Raw genomic sequence first — 19,377 nt, 5'->3', positions numbered from 1 at the left:
TGTTCTTACTGAGGGAAGGAGGTTGTTGGCCAAAATCTCGCCATACATGACCCCATTCATCCTCCCTTTAATACGGTGCAGTCATTCTATCCCCTTTGCTGAAAAGCACCCCCAAAGTATGATGTTTCCCCCCACCATGCTTCACGGTTGGAAAGGGATTCTTAGGGTTCTACTCATCCTTCTTCCTCCAAACACAGTGAGTGGAGTTGATACCAAAAAGTTCTATTTTAGTCTCATCTGAGTACATGACCTTCTCCCATGCCTCTTCTGGATCATCCAGATGGTCATTGGCGAACTTCAAACAGGCCTGGACATGTGCTGGCGTGAGCATGGGGATCTTGCGTGCCCTGCAAGATTTTAATCCATGACGGCATAGTGTTACCAACGGTAATGTTTGAGACTGTGCTCCCAGTTCTCTTCAGGTTATTGACCAGGTCAGACCGTGTAGTTCTGGGCGGATTCCTGAGCTTTCTTAGAATAATGCTTACTCCATGAGGCGAGATCTTACATGGAGCCCCAGACCAAGGAAGATTGACAGTAATCTTGTGTTTCTTCTATTTTTTTAATAACTGTGCCAACAGTTGTCTTCTAACCAAGCTGCTTGCCTATTGTGCTGTAGCCCATCCCAGCCTTGTGCAGGTCTACAATTTTGTCCCTGATGTCCTTAGACAGCTCTTTGGTCTTGGCCATGGTGGAGAGTTGGAGTGTGATTGAGTGTGTGGACAGGTGTCTTTTATACAGGTAACAAGTTCAAACAGGTGCAATTAGTACAGGTAATGAGTGCAGAGTAGGAGGGCTACTTAATGAAAAACTAACAGGTCTGTGAGAGCCAGAATTCTTGCTGGTTGGTAGGTGATCAAATACTTATTTCATGCAATAAAATGCAATTTAATTATTTAAAAATCATACAATGGGATTTTCTGGTTTTTATTTTTAGGATCCCGTCTCTCACAGTTGCAGTGTACCTACGATAAAAATTAGAGACCTCTCCATTCTTTGTAGGAGAAAAAACTTGCAAATTCGGCACTGGATCAAATACTTATTTTCCTCACTGTACATGGGAGCAAGAACTGTTGGCTGACAGCCATCACCTATGTATCGCCAGGACATGAGTGTGTTCTCTGGAAGCAGCGAGGCTTTGTAGGGACTCCACTGACAATGACACAAATAAAGCTCAGCTCCTAGGTCAAATGTCTGACAACGCAGGCATAACTGATGTCTGTTTCCAAGAGAAATAAGCAAAAAATTTTGAAAGCAGCTAGAGAGGAAACAAAGACGTGAAGGCAACACAAAGGGCATAATTCACAGTGAAGCACATAGCTGCCACTACTTTAGGCCTGCTGTAGATGGCCACTCACTGACCAGAATGGAGATCTGCTCCGATAATCATGGGAATGGGGATAGTTGAATTTTTTAAATTTACTAATGTGACAGAGATGAAGCAGAGGGGCACCATACTGGAGAGATAGTGGCACCAGAGAAATCATAAATGTGTAAGTTAGGCACACATCCCACTGTGCGTGTTAGGGGAGCATCCTACTGTGCGTGTTAGGGGAGTTCATACTGCAAGGTATATGAAACTGTGCGGCAACATTAAGATGTTTCACTAGGATTTACATGTGTGTGCATAAAGAGGACGGCTAAATATAGGGGATCAGCTGTATGTGTCTACATGAAAAATCTGGGGGTTAGCGCTACTGAATGACAATGGGGCGATTCTCTGTTCTGATCTGTAGCAGAAATCCAAATGCAAATTTCTGCATTAATCAGTAATCAAAGAGCTTGGCGCTCACTATGGAAAAAGTAGAACGAGATTTATGTAAGATCAATCCAAATACACGCATGACGTTTCAGCCAGAACTTCTGACCTTCTGACCCTTACAAAAACAAACTCAAAATGTACAAAATATATATAGAAAATAGATTAAAAAAAAAGAAACATTTAAAATAAATAACGCCAGAATCTTTAACAGATCAGTAAGCAAAATAAGGCACAACTAGGTAGACCGGATATAATATCATGGGACGCGGAGTGGACGTGGACTCCATGTGGTGAACGTATGAAATAAAGGATGAGGGCTAGGACTACAGTATAACAAATCTGGCTCTAAAACGTGTCCAATCTGTCCCATTACTACTAATGAAATCACAAGTGGAGTAAAAAAGAAATATGATAAAGAGGTAATATAATAGAAAATAGCTCTTTAAATAGCAGTGGTATATATGCAGGATGATAAGAGGTTGGTACCAAAACACACACTGTAATGCGATCACTCCGTAAAAGCAGACGGTTCTTACCGGATTGCACTGGAGATTAGACTAACACTGTGAAAAAGCTGCGGATTAGGACTATTGAATGACAATGGGGTTAATCCTTGTTCAGATCTGTCCACACATCTGCAGCAGACATCCAAGTGTCAGCCTTGGATTTCTGCTGTGGATTTTTTTTTACGCAGTATCTTTTCTGCCAACACGCCAGTATTTGCAGCAGAAATATCTCTAAGAAACCTCAACAAACCAAACACATGGTCAGATTTTATGTAATGGTCTAATAGTCAAGTGCAAGTGTTGCATCTTAATGGGAAACACTATTGCAAAAACTGCCTCAATATTGCTGTGACTTTAGGGCAGCCCTATATCCTCAGGGCTTACTATCATTTATTAATACTATACAGGGAGTCCCTAAAATACCATTATATTTTGCAGGTAAACAAGATAATTCCAGAACAGGGTGGCATTTCAGAACTGTAGCCTGACTCTGACACTGCCAGCTGCTTGACCTACTCCATAAAAGCAACACCCACGCTCTGCCAAGGCTCATCCATCTTCAAATACAAAAAAAAAAAAAAGTTAACACTAAATTAGGAAAATGTTTCAAAGCGTTTGACTCGGAAGACTGAACACGCAAAAAGAGGAGACTGTACTTCTACATGGCAGCACAAGCTCAATGTCTCTGATGTAGCTATTGGCAGGAGAATCCAAGGTTTTAAAAGGGCAACTGGCTTCAGAAAAGTAAAAAAGTGGCCCTTTTGTAGCACATGCTAAATATTTGTGAGTGGCCTTCCATCTGAGAGACGTCAGTATGACATAAGAACATGTGAATCCCTCAAGAGCTTAAAAGGGGTTTTCCCACAAACAAAAGTTCATTTTAATCAATAGATCTTTGAATAATAATCATTTCCACAATTGGATATGATTAAATAAAATGTTCCTGTGCTGAGATAATCTTATAAATGTGCCCCTGCTGTGTACTGTGTAATGGCTGTGTCTGACCGTACAGGAACATGGTCTGATCATACCACATCTCCTGGGCAGGGGAGGACACAAAAGAGAATACAGACATTACAGCACGGGATAACAGAGGATTCTTTCTTTGAAATAAAACATTGTTTAAAAACAGCTAGTAAAAGGTTTTACCTCACAGAAAGAATCAGCTGTGATCTCCTGCTGTAATGTCTGTATTCTCTTTTGCTTCCTCCCCTGCCCAGGAGATGTGGTATGATCAGACCATGTTCCTGTACTGTCAGACACAGCCATTACACAGTACACAGCAGGGACACATTTATATGATTATCTCAGCACAGGAACATTTATTTAAACACATCCAATTGCGGAAATTATTATTCCAAGATCTATTGATTAAAATGAACTTTTGTTCGTGGGAAAACCCCTTTAAAAGGAGAATTGCAGGCAAATTCACAAGAATATGTTATGTATAGAACAAGAACTATAGCTACAAATGGAAAGATTCCCCTTTAAATCCACCAACATACCATTCCGCCATTTAACTTGCTGGACTAACCCTTAGCCTCTCCTGCAGAAAACTTGCAACGCGGCTACGCTACGCCTTTTAGAACTTTAAAAGGAAACAATTCACCATGAAAGCCCCGGTCAATCTAATGGCATCATGTTATTGAGCACGAGTAACCTCATCTAAGATCAAAAGTTAGCCAGACTCAAAACGCGTCAGATATTTTTCAATGCCTACGCTATCATTTTAATAAAATCACAATAAAGAATTTTTGCTTTTAAATTTGTCTTGCTGGATTGGAAAACGTTTCTCAACGTTTAGGAGTCCAGTGGGCGGAGTGATTTAAGGTTGACAGCCTTTCTTAAAATGAGCATGAATAGCTGTCAAATCACTTATTTAGACCACCCACTGGACTCTCTAGGCTAGAATGAGGAGACATTTAAATGAATACAAGGTATACAAAATCTTTTCCCATAAACCTATATATGAATCCGCTCAGCTCCTCAGTATAACTTGTATTTTAGTCATTGAAATCCCTGGTGTTTGTATGTAGGAGTCCAGTGGGCGGTCCTACTAGTGATTGACAGCTATCTCTGCAGGCAGATATACAGGGAAGACTGTCAATCACTGAATAGGACCGCCCACTATAGTCATACATCCTAACACCAGGGATTTCAATGAAGAAAATGCAAGTTAAAATTTTAAACATAAACATTTATATCATTCTGATCAGTACCTCCTGCTCTATAACATCCAGCCTGTAGATCACATGCCATTTTCAACAGGACAGGTTCCTTTAAATAAATATAGCGGTTCTCCCTAACAAATTGTAGGGAAATACCATCTGGACTAATCCAAACAACTATGCAAAGCCACATGTAAAAGAGGGAACTGCCAATGTGAATCATGTGATGGATTTCATGAACACATTCCTCGCTCTGTAATCTATTCATACGGAGCTTAGATATTAATTAGCACAAGAATGAACAGAACTGGATTGGTCAAAAGTGAAGTGTTCAGATCTAAAGAGGACCTTTCAGCAAAATTTTCATGTTGAACTAGACACTGGATGTAAATAGTGCATTAATTTTTTTTTTTTTTTAATTTTATCTCTCCGTTGGAGAGATATTAGAAGTCAAAGTATTCAGCCCCAATGAGTTAACGAAAATTAAGTTAAAGTGGGTGTTATCAGACAATTTACTCTGCGGAGAGGGGGGGGTGCTTATTCCCCCATGTATGATGCTGACCAATCATAAGCAGGCGGCAACACTCAAAGGAAAGAAAAAAAAAAACCATCATAGATTAGAGCAGATAATATGTAATACAGCTCTAATTGGCTGGTCTAACCTCCTGCATGTGTCAGTGTGAGGGGAGTGGCAGTGCAGCTGAATTCAGCTGTGTCACATTACAAACCCTTCTATCAGCACTCCTCTTATGGCTCAGTGAACTCTGCTATTCTGCTCCTTCCCCCACAATTCCTGTCGAGAGGTGTCAGTAATCACACTTATGTCTGCTGTGTTCAATTAACTTGTAATCACTCTGCAGAGAACAGAGCTGTCATTACATCTGACACAGGAGCAACCTGCCTGTTCTGGACTACTTATGTGTGATATGTAATGTCAGCATGATCTCACTGCAGAGCAAATAAAAGTTGCTTGAGCTCAACAGACATAAGTGTGATTACTGACACCTCTCTAGACAGGAATGTTTGGGGGAGGGGGACGAGGAGCAGTACAGCAGAGGTGACAGGTGAGAGGAGGAGAGCTGATAGAGTTTAGCTGTGTCACATTACAAACTCTGCTATACTGCCCCTCCCCGCACACTGACTCATGCAGGAGGCTAGACCAAGAGATCAGGGCTGTATCATTATCCTGACTAAATTTGCTTGTTTTTAAAATTTTTCTTTTGAAACAGCCCCACAAACAATGTTAGGACAAGTTTATGGAGGAAAGCAGTAAAGTTTTTCTAATTCTGGAGAACCCCTTGAAATAGCATCTCTTATAATTGGCTGAATGGAGTTACACGACCAGTGCAATCTATTACAACACAAGATCGGAGTTGTAGAACCTGGGGTGGGTGGGGGGGGGGGTGGAGTCCTACCTGGGACCAGAAGCCTGGTGGGGCCAATAGTTGGACCTTCAACCTAAACATCGATAACACCATGTGTACTTAGGGAGAAACTCAGAGAAATTAGATTTTCACAATCAATTCCACTGAATGATAATGTGGCATTTATTGGCCACTCGCCCCTATTTTGCAAGTGTATAATACACTGCTCAAAAAAATTAAGGGAGCAGTCAAATAACACATCCTAGATCTGAATGAATGAAATATTCTCATTGAATACTTTGTTCTGTACAAAGTTGAATGTGCTGACAACAAAAGCACACAAAAATCATCAATGGAAATCAAATTTATTAACCAATGGAGGCCTGGATTTGGAGTCACCCACAAAATTAAAGTGGAAAAACACATTACAGGCTGATCCAACTTTGATGTAATGTCCTTAAAACAAGTCAAAATGAGGCTCAGTATTGTGTGTGGCCTCCACGTGCCTGTATGACCTCCCTACAACGCCTGGGCATGCTCCTGATGAGGTTGTGGATGGTCTCCTGTGGGATCTCCTCCCAGACCTAGACTAAAGCATCCGCCAACTCCTGGACAGTCTGTGGTGCAGCGTGACGTTGGTGGATGGAGCGAGACATGATGTCCCAGATGCGCTCAATCGGATTCAGGTCTGGGGAATGGGCGGGCCAGTTCATAGCTTCAATGCCTTCATCTTGCAGGAACTGCTGACACACTCCAGCCACATGAGGTCTGGCATTGTCCTGCATTAGGAGGAACCCAGGGCCAACCGCACCAGCATATTGTCTCACAAGGGGTCTGAGGATCTCATCTCAGTACCTAATGGCAGTCAGGCTACCTCTGGCGAGCACATGGCGGGCTGTGCAGCCCTCCAAAGAAATGCCACCCCACACCATTACTGACTCACTGCCAAACCAGTCATGCTGAAGGATGTTGCAGGCGGCAGATCGCTCTCCAAGGTGTCTCCAGACTGTCACATGTGCTCAGTGTGAACCTGCTTTCATCTGTGAAGAGCACAGGGCGCCAATGGCGACTTTGCCAATCCTGGTGCTCTGTGGCAAATGCCAAGCGTCCTGCACAGTGTTGGGCTGTGAGCACAACCCCCATCTGTGGACGTCGGGCCCTCATCCACCCTCATGGAGTCGGTTTCTAACCGTTTGTGCAGACACATGCACATTTGTGGCCTGCTGGAGGTCATTTTGCAGGGCTCTGGCAGTGCTCCTCCTGTTCCTCCTTGCACAAAGGAGGAGGTAACAGTCTTGCTGCTGGGTTGTTGCCCTCCTATGGCTCCCTCCACATCTCCTGGTATCGGCTCCATGCTCTGGACACTGTGCTAACAGACACAGCTACTCTTCTTACCACAGCTCGCACTGATGTGCCATCCTGGATGAACTGCACTGAGTTGTACTGTAGACACCGCCTCATGTTATTGTACCTCTAGGGGTGAGAGCAATGGCAAAATGAAAGTGACCAAAACAACAGCCAAAAAGGATGAGAACAGAGAAATGGTCTGTGGTCACCACCTGCAGAACCTCTCCTTTATAGGGGATATCTGGCTTATTGCCTATCATTCCTACCAGTTGTCTGTTCCATTTGCACAACAGCAGGAGAAATTGCTTCACAATCAGTGTTGCTTCATAACTGGACAGGTAGATTTCACAGAAGTGTTATTGACTTGGAGTTACATGGTGTTGTTTAAGTGTTCCCTCTATTTTTTTGAGCAGTGTATATAAATGGAGAAAAAAGGGAATTCTGGTAATAAATGCAGTTCTATATTGTATAGGGCCAACCACGATGATATGCTGTCAGTGCACCAAAGTCACATCACATGATGAGCGGACCCAAACAAAAGTGATTCAAATATTACTGTAAAGTCCGTCTCATCCTAGGAGCGTAAGATAAAGAGATTATGGACATAATGGCTTCCCTCGTTGAATAAGTGTTTGTCTCATCTTCCCTCGCCAAGTTCATTACACAGATCTGTTTATGCAGGCAGCAGAGAGCTGGAACTGAAACACAAAAATCTGTCTCAGCTGGAGAAGACGTCTTACCAAGAAAATGTCTAAGGGGATTTATGGCTTCATCTTAAAAGACTGCAACTCTTAAAACTGAGAAATACCAAACTTGTGGTAACCTTGCTTTTGGACCTCAGCAACGTTGGGTCCGTAGTGAAGGAGTAACTGGAGACGTGGACACAGGATAACGGACTGGCCCCTCAGAATTTAAAGGGGTATTCCCATCTCCAAGATCCTATCCCAATATGTAGTAGGTGTAGTAGGTGTAATAATAATAATAATAATAATAATATTAACAAATACCTCCAATTAGAAATGTAGTATAGTTTTTCTAATTCGCTATGTCTCTTTTCTCATGTGCAGGTTATGACCACTGATATAGTGAGTTAGTTAGCTAGTTGCTAGTGGTTGTAACCATGGATACCTAAGGTCCTGCAATGCCTGCACATGAGAAAAGAGACATCGCGAATCAGAAAAACTATACTACATTTCTAATTGGAGGTATTTTAATAATTATTACCATCATCCTCCTACTACATATTGGGATAGGATCTTGGAGATGGGAATACCCCTTTAAATCCTGAGGGGCCAGTCCGCTATCCTGTGTCCACGTCTCCAGTTACTCCTTCACTACGGACCCAACATTACTGAGGTCCAATAAATCATTACAGATGGTGATTTTTTTTACCGTAAGGAGCAGAGTAGACTATGGATTCTTTACAGTAAGGAGCTGACTAGACTATAGATTCTTTACCGTAAGTGCAGACTAGACTTTCTGCCACATGATGGTTTTATTTATAAATATAATATTAAATGGTATAGTTAAAGGGAATCTATCACCCCCTGGGACGCTTTTAAAACTATTACTATGGGCATACAGGTAATAGAATAGTTAAACTAGTCTTATCGGTATGCCTCATAGCTCTGGTCTAGTTGTTGAGAAATACATTTTTAATCTTTTATGTTAACAATTTCTTCCAGGCGTTGGGGCGTTGCCTCCTGCCTTGATTACCATACCACCCCCTCCTATGATTGTCCCACTGCTTTGTGAAGTGCAGTCGTGGTGCAGTAATCCCATGCCTGCATGCACGTGGTTATGGGTACCTTATTGACCCTTCTATGGGCAATGCCTTCATCATTCTTCTGTGCAGATGAGTCACTGCTACTGCACAGTGACTCGCTGGCGCCTGTGCAGAAGTATAAGTCGGACGAGTGCAATATGAGAAAACATTGCATTGCACTCTGATCAATGTTGTTCAATGAGGCAGTGTTCATCGGCAAGTTTTTCCTCAGCCTTAATCGGACTGAGAAAAAAAAAATGGACAACACACGGACCATGCGTATAAAGTCCGATTTTTACACACACATCTCAAAAAGGAATTATGACATTTCATCAGCCAAGTACAGTAAATTCACAGCCAGAACCCTCAGACTGGATGTATAGAATAGATGTCCGGCAGATGATAATTTAACGAGCCCCCTAGATATAATTAACTTGCACTCTTTAGTGACTTTCATGTGGCACTAAAGGATGTTTAGCTTTTTTTAACCTAATAACAATGACGTGGGGATCCCTCCTATTTTTGATAACAAGCCAAGGTAAAGCAAACAGCTGAGAGCTGATATTATCAGGCTGGGAAGGTTCCTGGTTATTGGTCCATTCCCAGCCTAAAAATAAGTGGTGCATCACATGAGATAAGCCAATTCTAGCGTTTTGCCCGACTTTGATTTTTGATAAATTATATTAACAGGACATCTATATCTTTATAGAAGATTGCTTTATTCGTTTTCTAAACTAGCTTTAAAATTTACATAGAGCATTTACAGGATATAAAAGATATTAAAAATGCATTGCATACGAATGTCATAAGCCATATATGTGAAGAGAGGGGGAGAAAAAAAAACAACTCATACTCGGATATTGTGTGAACTGCGAGTGCAATAACATACGGATTTCATTCAACTCTCTGGGTTGAAAATCGGATCGATTTTTTTTTTTTTTTTTTTTTAAATTGTGAGCTTAGACATAATAATATTTTTAGAGAAGAGAACATAACGAATTTTGCATGGACTTCTTCAGGAATGCTTGAAAAGGTGCCATAGAAGGACTTCTTATTTTTGAGGGTGTTTGAGGGTGAGTGGAAAAAATAGCTATCAAATCAACTTATTTTCCATGACGTGGCACTCTTTGCCCATGGACATCAGAGGAATGTCTGCCAATTAATGGTGTCTGGTAGACTGTTTCTTAAAGCCTGAAAACATATGGCAGATCTTTTATTTTTTTTTCTTCAAAAGAAAAAAGGCGCTACGTTGGCATGTAAGGGACCCAGGGTTGGTTTAAGACAAAGTGGGGCCCTAGGAAAAAGTTTAAAGTGGGGCCTCAAATTCTAACATATTGCATCACAAAGAAACATTTCGGTTGCACTACATGCTCGGAGTTCAGGCTGTTAAACTAGCGCGATCGACAATATTGAAGTCGTTTGGCCCTTGCTTACCGGCAGACAAAGAATGATGGGGACAGAATGGCCACTGAAAGAGCAATCTGTCCCCATACAGCATCAGGTTATCAGCAGCACATCTGCAGTTTTGGCGATGTGCCGCTGAGAACAAGGATTTTGTTCCGGCATAAACAATCCAATCACCAGATGAATAAGCAGCATTTTGCTGGTTCGTTAGGCGATGTTTACACCTATGAACCCTCATCTGCGCTGCCGGTATTTATAAATGCAAATGCCACGCACACAATGCATGTTAGACACAGAGCACATACATACCCACATATGTATACATAGAGCACATACATGCAAACACAGAACATCTTACATACAGCCGCATACATTGAGCACATACATACAGGCAAATGCAAACATACAGAGACATACATGCACAGGCATATACCTACACAGACATGCATGTGCATACATTCAATAGAGAATACTTAACAGTCGCCTCCTCTTCTAAACTCCAGCACAGTATAGGGTGTGTGGTGACATCATAATAACATGACTGATGTCACCGAAAGTCCTTAAGCTGTCTCAACATAGGAAATTATGTCAGAGCTATTATCAATATAACTTTTGCTGTAGACACTGAGGGGTCCCTGGGCAATTGCCCAGTTTACACCTCCCCTGACACCAACGACTGAAGAGCTCACCACTCATTATCAATAACATTACATGCATATTCACATGTGAAAGATGTGCAGGTTAGGAGAACGAGACTTCTCCAGTGTATATATAATGGCTTGGTTAGCAGTTAATCTACTGTCTAGAACTACCTTAACCCCTTTACCCCCGAGGGTGGTTAGCACGTTAATGACCAGGCCAATTTTTACAATTCTGACCACTGTCACTTTATGAGGTAATTACTCTGAAACGCTTCAATGGATCCCCCTGATTCGGAGATTGTTTTTTTCCTGACATATTGTGCTTCATGATTGTGGTAAAATTTCTTCAATATCACTTGCGTTTATTTGTGAAAAAAAAAACAGAAATTTGGCGAAAATTTAGAAAATTTAGCAATTTTCAAAATTTGAATTTTCATGGCCTTAAATCAGAGAGATATGTCACACAAAAGAGTTAATAAATGACATTTCCCACATGTCTACTTTACATAAAACAATTTTGTAACCAAAGTTTTTTTTTTCGATAGGGAGCTATAAGGGTTAAAAGTTGACCAGCGATTTCTAAATCAACAACAAACAAAATTTACAAAACCATTTTTTTTTTTAGGGCCCACATCACATTTGAAGTGACTTTGAGGGGGCTTTATGACAGAAAATACCCAGCATTGAGGGGGTTAATGTGCAGGGAGCGGTGCATTACCGCTCCCTGCACATTGTCACAGCTGACACCCGGTACTATCAGCTGACACCCGGCAGCAATTGCCCCGCATTGCTTGTGTGCGATCGCCATATGACCTAATAGTACGTCATTGGTCCAATCGGCCCAGGTCACCATGACATACCATTAGGTCACACATCAGAAAGGGGTTAAGAAGGTTTTTCTAGGATTTGAAAAGCATCCGCAGATTGTGTCAGGTTCTGCAGCTTAGCACAATTGATTTCAATGGAACATTATGGACAGGAGGGGCAATGTTTATGGAAGAAAGCAGCTTTTTTCTAAGTCCGTAAATGCCCTTTAAAAATTTTTTACAAGTTGGCGACGACTCACGCAGTTTCTCTCTTAGCTATGAAGGCAAATGCAATCTACTAACATGATGAGGTCTTCACCCATGCTTTCGCCTACAACATTTTCATCTGAGCATATAGAATACCAGACTCATTTATAGCTTATAATTTTAAGCTTTATAGTTCATGTTCACTGGCCCTTTAATTAGTCCTCCTGGTAACAGAATATTTATATGGTTATTCTTTTCTTTGCACTCGTTTCCATACATGCTTCGCATGGACAAAAATGATCTTTGAATAGCTTAGTTTACCTTGTCTTCCTCCTCTCTTAGCAGGCATTCCTGGGCTTTCCTCTGCAGCTCTTCCTGAACAGCACGGGCGTATTCAGAGTCTAACTCTTCTCTAAAAAGGCACAAACACAAAAACAATCATCTTATAATATGGTAGGGTTTATCAAAGAAACTAATCTGAGCAGCACCCTCTAACAGAATGGAGCAAATGTGAACAGCAGCTGTGACTGCATCATATACAAGACAAAGCATGCAGCAGCATGCGGGGAGTGCACTAAGATGTATGCAAACATTAAATACATGAAACACAATTACATTATAAGTGTATTCTTTATAGCAGTAAAGGTTCTTAGCGCACAAATTGGTCAACTCTAGTGTACCCACCAGCCATGACAATGCCCACCTTCTTTGATGGGACCCTAAGCTTTGGCTGAGCATGCCTCCAATTAGTCTAAGGTGGTATTTAATTAGTGCTGGATCCTGCCTGCCCTTTATATGTGTAGGCTTTTAGTTTGAGAGAGGTAATGCATGTTAGTTTAGAAAGAAAAGAAAAATAGGGTTCCATCAAAGAAAATGTGCCTTGTTGTGGCAGGTGGGCAGACACCAACTAAACAATGTGTATGTGCCAAGTACCTTAAATTTATAGGTATAGTCATTCTTGGCAGTAATGCAGTTTAGAGTGTATATATCTGCAGTCCAATGATGTATTCTTTGGTTTGTAGATTATAATATCACTTCTCACCATCAACATAAAAGAACAAATCTTTTTTAAAAAACATCTTTCAAGAGCTATGCCATAAATGTATGTCTGCAAATGTTAGCAACCTGTGCAACGATCCAGTCTCCATAGACTGTACAATGGGAGGAGGTTAGTCAGGGCGCAAAGACGCACAAATTCTTCCTGTCCAAAATTGTCTCACATCATTGCTAGATGGAGGCCTTCTATAATTTACACAATGCAGGTTGAAGAACACCACCACTGATGTTTGGGTGATCTGGTAATGCTCGCTTCTTCAGTCCAGAAGATTCATTTCTACAGGGACTTTTTGATAGCAAAGGACATGATCACAAGTCCCTACAATTGGTGGATGCAATGGCAGACAGATAGAAGAGGGCCCCTGTGCAAGAACAGTATATGGGCCCTTTGCAGTCCATTAGTTCCGTCTATGAGAGAAGCTTCTTGCTGATTTGGAGGCGGTAGTGGACCCCTGTGAAGTTGCACAAATGATATTGTCCGCCCCTGGGTGGATCAAGTGGTGGGAAACTGTACTTTTAGATTGGACTACCAATGGACTACCAATGAACAGAATTACTTAAAAAGGTTTTTGCCACCTAATCTGAGAGGAGCATAAGGCAGGTGCAGGTATCCCGATTCCAGTGATGTATTACTTACTGGGCTGCTTGCTGTAGTTTTGATAAAAATCACTGTTTTAGAAGCAAGTCATCACAAGACGACCAGTAAACCTGCTACCAGGTAGTCCTTCATATTCTTGAGCTCTGTGTAACCCCGCCCCCATAGGCAGCTTTCTGCCTATGCACAGTGTACACAGAAAGCTGCCCATCACTGGTGTGGGTGGAGTTATACAGAGCTCAGCATTCAGAGAACTGCTAGATCTGCAGCAGAGAAAACAGCAATTTTATCAAAGCTGCAAACAGACTCATATTGTTGGAATCAGGGTCTGTAACTGTCTCTACTTCATGCTGATCTCAGATGGGGGTAGAAAAAACCTGGAGAAAGATTCCTTTCAATAGGCTGCCAGAGAGTTGCATATGAGGTTATATAAGAACAAGGTCCTACCTAACCCGTTCCACCAAGGAGGGGGGGGGGGGGGGAGCACCAATTATTGCATTCAGGATCAGGAACAGTAATGGGAGAAATGTTTCCCACCAGCTCTTCTATGGGCATCAGGTAGTTTCACAGCAGTTCAGATTGCCAGGAATGAGGGAGAATGGGGAAAAAAATAAGTCTCTGCTAGAATATTATTCTTTATTTTTCTTCCCATTTTGGTGCAGAGGCTCAGAAGTTTGCTTTTTTTTGCTTATTATGTTGTTACTACTAACACTTTACTAATGCAAATAATAAGAAGAACTGTACTAAAGGGAAACCTGTCATGTGAAAAAGAAAAACGCTATTAACCTGCAGATATGGGGTTAATATGAGGGCTAATAGTGTTTTTAACCTGCCCGGCACCAACGATTCAGTCACCGCTCTGTGTATAGAGAGGAGTGGCTGTAACCGCACCCCTGGCACTAACTGACAGCCAGATCAGCAGTAGGGCCAGCTGTCAGTCATGATGTAGAGACACAGACGCCGATTCCAACAATATATCAGTTAATTTCCTCCCGGCAGTGGGGGGTAACGTGTGGACGCCAGGCAGGTTCAGAATGCTATCAAACTGCAGATTAACCCCATACCTGCAAGTTACTAGCGTTTTATTTTCTCCGTGACCTTTAAGATTGGGGATAGACCCCTCTCTTCCTCTGTCCATTATCCTGCAGTGTTTATTCAGATAATGGAAGGAGAAAAAAAATAAATTAATAAAATACACACAAAAACACCCACAGCAAATTTCTCTTTTTTTTGTGGGCAGGGGAAAGGGAATATTTCCCCACTTCAAATATGGCAAAATTCTTGGATTATTGACCAGATTATCACCCCAGTCTCTGTTCAAAACAAGGAAGATGCATGTATAAATAATTTGCAAAGAACAGGTAATTTGTGCGTAAAAATAATAAAAAAGGATCTACTTTCCTCTCCAAAAAGACAACTTGTGCCTGAAAACACTGCATTCAAGTGAAGGGAGCAACATTGTAAACTTAACCCAACAAATACAAATTGTGATGTTTTCTCCGGATATAAAGCAGACTCCTATTTTTTTCCTAATCTCATAAAAGCCCCCTTTGGACCCTGGGGTCATCCTCTCACATTTGCTTTTGTTGCTCCAGGCTGAACACTTTGCTCTGTTGATCTTCTTCATCCTGGAGCTTCTTCGCTATACGGATGTCCTTCTGGACCAGCTTATTCTTCCGCACATTGGAGGCATAGTGCTGCTCAACTAAGAGAAAGATACAGGAATGGGGCAAAAATACAAAAATTAATGAGAACGAAAAATTCTCCAGTATTTAGCTGTGTATAGTAATATTTGGCAGCTATCTTTGGATGCTGCATAATATTTGGGCCCTGTAATGGAGGTTTATATACACAAGAGTGTGCAAAAAGTTTTAGGCTGGTGTGGAAAACATGCAGCCAAGTAGGAACACTTTAAAAATGGAGGGGTTACTTTATTTTTATCAATTAACAAAATTCTATTAGGAATGAACAAAAAATAAATCAAAATCAATATTTGGTGTGACTGCCCTTTGTGCCTTGAGACCAGCATCGATTCTTCTGGATACACAGTTTTTGAAGGAACTCAATACGGAGGTTGTACCAAACATCTTGGAGAACTAACCACAGATCTTCTGAGGATGTCGCTTGTGCAAATCCTTCTATCTCTTCATGTGATCCCAGACAGACTCAAGACGTAGAGATCGGGCCTCTGTGGGGCCATAACATCACTGCCAGGACTCTTTGTTCTTTACAATGATGATAGCCCTTCATGACATAGGCTGGATATTTGGGATAGTTTTGCTACTAAAGAATAATTTTGGAGCCAATCAGACACATCCCTGATGGTATTGTATGATGGATAAGTATCTGCCTGTGTTTCTCAGCATTGAGGACACTATTAACCAAATAACCCAACTCCATTTTCTGAGTTGAAGAGCCACACTTGCCAGGAGCCTCCACCATTCTTCACTGTCGCCTGCAGAAATTTATTGTACCACTCTTCAGCCCTTTGAGGAACAAACTGTCTTCTGTTACAGTCAAATATTACATATCTTGATTCCTCAGTCCAGAGCACCTGCTGTCATTTTTGTACACTCCAGGTCCTAGATTTTCATGCATAGTTGAGTCACTTGTCTTTGTTGACATGTCGAAGGTCTGGTTTTTGGCTGCAATTCTTGCATGAAGACCACTTCTGGCCAGACTTCTCCGAACAGTAGATGGGTGTAGCTGGGTCCAACTGGTTGCTGCCAGTTCTGAGCTGATGGCACTGCTGGACATCTTCCAATTTTAAAGGGACGCAAGGGTGATGTGTCTTTCATCTGCTGTGAGTCTATGGACCTCAACGTTGCCCATTTCTTGGTGTCTTCAATGCTGATAAATAGAGGGAGATATTCATCCATCATGCAATACTATCAGGGAGGCATTTGTCTTGCTGCAGAAAGATTTTTGAGCAAATTAGTGATTTCAAACATATTTCAAATATCATGAATATCTTCAGCGTAAAAGAAGAATAAGGAGTGATGTTAGGGCCCCACAGAAACCTGATCCAGTCTATCTGGGATTACATGAAGAAACAGAAGGATTTTCACAAATGTACATCCACAGAAGATTTGTGGTTAGTTCTCCAAGATGTTTGGAACAACCTCCTGCAGAGTTCCTTTGAAAACTGAGTGCAAGTGATACCTACCCAGAAGAAATTATGCCATTTTGAAGGCAAAAAGGTTGTTCACACCAAATATTGATGCGATTTATATTTTGTGGATTCACTTCATTAATAAACACATATGCTGGTATTAAGCAGGATAAAATTTGGGGAAAATTAAGTGACAATGACCTACTCAGCTCATTGCCTAGAACAACATTTTTATTAAAACCTACCTTGGCTTTAAATGTTGCTTAACAGAAAAAAAGTGAAATAACTGAACATGAACAGACTATCAAGTGTATGAAATCTCATTTTAGATCCATACTATCTTTTTATTCAGGCAACTTACTTTCCTGTTCTTGCAAGCAGTGAGCCAGAGCACCATCTTCAAGAACTGCAAAGTCCCGGCAAACTAAGACAATACAAAAAAAAAAATACATAAATAACACAGATTTATTAGCAGGATTCCAAAACAAAAATTCCTCAAAGTTATGTAAGCAGACACCAAGACTGGTCCTAGATATTAGACTTAAAGGGAATCGGTCAGCAGGTTTTGTTGTTTAATCTGAAAGCAGCATAATGTAGGGGCTGAGACCCTGATTCCAGAGATGTGTCACTTATTAGGCTGTGTGCTTTGGTGCAACACAAGCATGAGATCACTGCAGGACTAGGAGTCATGTGCTAGACAGTCCAGCTTATCTGTGTAACCCCACCCCCACCACTGATTGGCAGCTTGCTGACCATGTAGTGTAGACCTGAAGCTGACAATCAGAGGTGTGGGCGGGGTTATACACAAACCCAGCATTCTGACCTCTGCTACATCTACAGCAGAGAAAACGGGGATTATCAAAACTACTGCAAGCAGCCCAGCAAGTGACACGTCGCTGGAATCAGGGTCTCTGCCCCTACATCATGCTGCTCTCAGAATACATAGCAAAACCTGCTGACATTCCCTTTAAATCCACATCTTAGATATTATCAGTCTTTAAAATCAGCTTATAGAGCAAGGTTGTGCAGATGAGACTGAAGTTTGTTGTAGCCCCCAGCCTGCTGGACAGAAATCACAGCTGATCCCCTGGTCTGTGCGATCATCAGCTGTACGAAAATCTCCTTTGTGCAGAGCAACGACTCCAAGGACTACTGTAGGTCTGTGCCCTAGCACAAAGTGTCAACCGGAGAACACAAACTTCCTACAGTGGGAATGAAAACTAACACCAAGCGGCAAATAACAGCACAGGAGGTGGAGGAATGTTCCAACAATAGAGAAGATAAAAAGTACAAGACCGGGCATGTGATCTCCTGTGTGGTAAAGGGCTATTTATATGATGGTGTGAAGTCTGCACCTATTAGCGACACTCAATGCCAAATGTGTAGGCAAAAGAATAATAGAACTGGAATCACATTATTATGGATAAAAAAGGTCATTAATGGCTATTCTATCAGACTTAAAGGGGCTCTTCTCTTTAGACAATCTCCGTTTCGTTAAACCAGTCTCCTGGTAAGCTGATCACAAGGAGCCCTGGTGCTATAAATTGTGGGGAAACCTGGTAGTAAATGTAGCATTTGTCTGCAGCACCTCCACAGGAGAATTGAGGCATTACAGGCTTCCAATTGATATTAAATTGGCCTTTTGCAAAATGCATGAACATGCTGGTCCTAAAAAGTAAGAGACACTTTACAACTCATTTACTGCTCTGAGTTGGTTGATGGGGTACTGAATGAGGATCCGTGTTTTTATTAACTCCCTAAAACTCCATTACTACACCCCAAACTACTTAAAGAAGAAGTAAGTGCAGATTTAGTTTTTCTATACGTTTTTTGGAGCGGATCCACAGGGCGGGGAAATAAAAAAAAATAATTCAGAAAGGGTTTTCAGCAAGCAAAGTCCTTGTTTGTGAATATATACGGACGTGGACTATGGTACATGTTGCCCATTAGGTCCCATTGTAGGAAAATGTGCCACTCAGTCTTTGTGCTGTGACCCTGTGAATAGAAAAGCCCAATCTGCTATAATTTCCTAGGTATACCACCCTGATGGAGGGTCGTATACCCCAAGGTTCCCTTATTACAATAGGAGCAGGTGATCTAGGAGCTTATAGACCATCCCTTTAAGAGAGATCACACTGATTTGGACATACAGGTGGCGTTCCTCCAGAATGTCCCACGCAACATGAAGTTATTCCCCAATATTAAAAAGGGGACAACCGTGATTTACATAGACGCAGAAATGAGAAGTCTGACAAACAGGTCTCATCCTCCCAGAGGTGTAATAAAACCAGTAATATCAGATCATAAGACGAATCCGCACCGATCACTGTCTGGTCCCATCCCGGAAATAGATCAAGGTGGATTTTACAGAATACATTTTGTGACATGTTTAGATCTGTATCTGGAACACCCCGAAAGTTATCTGCGTGTGCGGAGAATCTGAATAATGAGCCTCCAGTCATCCCTCCGGTGTGAGGTCCTAATACTCCATTCACAAATTACAGTTGTAGGGGGGGGGGGGTAATCACCCAGCTATCCTAAAGCCCTCCCAAAAAAGTTACTTTTATTTGTCCAGAAACAGCACCACTCTTGTCCATTGGTTGTGACTGGTATTTCATCTCCATACAATGCAAGTGAGTGTGGT

General features: G+C 41.6%; 1 protein-coding gene across 2 annotated transcripts in view; it reads right to left on the bottom strand.

Annotated features, from left to right (window-relative positions):
• The window catches only part of LOC141172471 (uncharacterized), a 133,728-nt gene that overhangs the window by 89,548 nt on the left and 24,803 nt on the right, over positions 1–19,377 (bottom strand). For both annotated transcript variants that reach the window (XM_073656733.1, XM_073656734.1), the window contains exons 3-5: positions 17,095–17,157; positions 15,197–15,326; positions 12,292–12,382 (exon numbers count right to left, since the gene is read on the bottom strand). In XM_073656733.1, the coding sequence (XP_073512834.1) occupies positions 12,292–12,382; positions 15,197–15,326; positions 17,095–17,157 (284 nt within the window). The remainder of the gene's footprint in view (positions 1–12,291; positions 12,383–15,196; positions 15,327–17,094; positions 17,158–19,377) is intronic.

This window comes from Phyllobates terribilis, unplaced genomic scaffold (genome assembly GCF_046119375.1).
Source record: "Phyllobates terribilis strain yellow unplaced genomic scaffold, ASM4611937v1 Scaffold_12__6_contigs__length_324123572, whole genome shotgun sequence".
NCBI classification, from domain to species: Eukaryota; Metazoa; Chordata; class Amphibia; order Anura; family Dendrobatidae; genus Phyllobates; species Phyllobates terribilis.
This window is presented reverse-complemented; position numbering and strand designations above follow the sequence as displayed.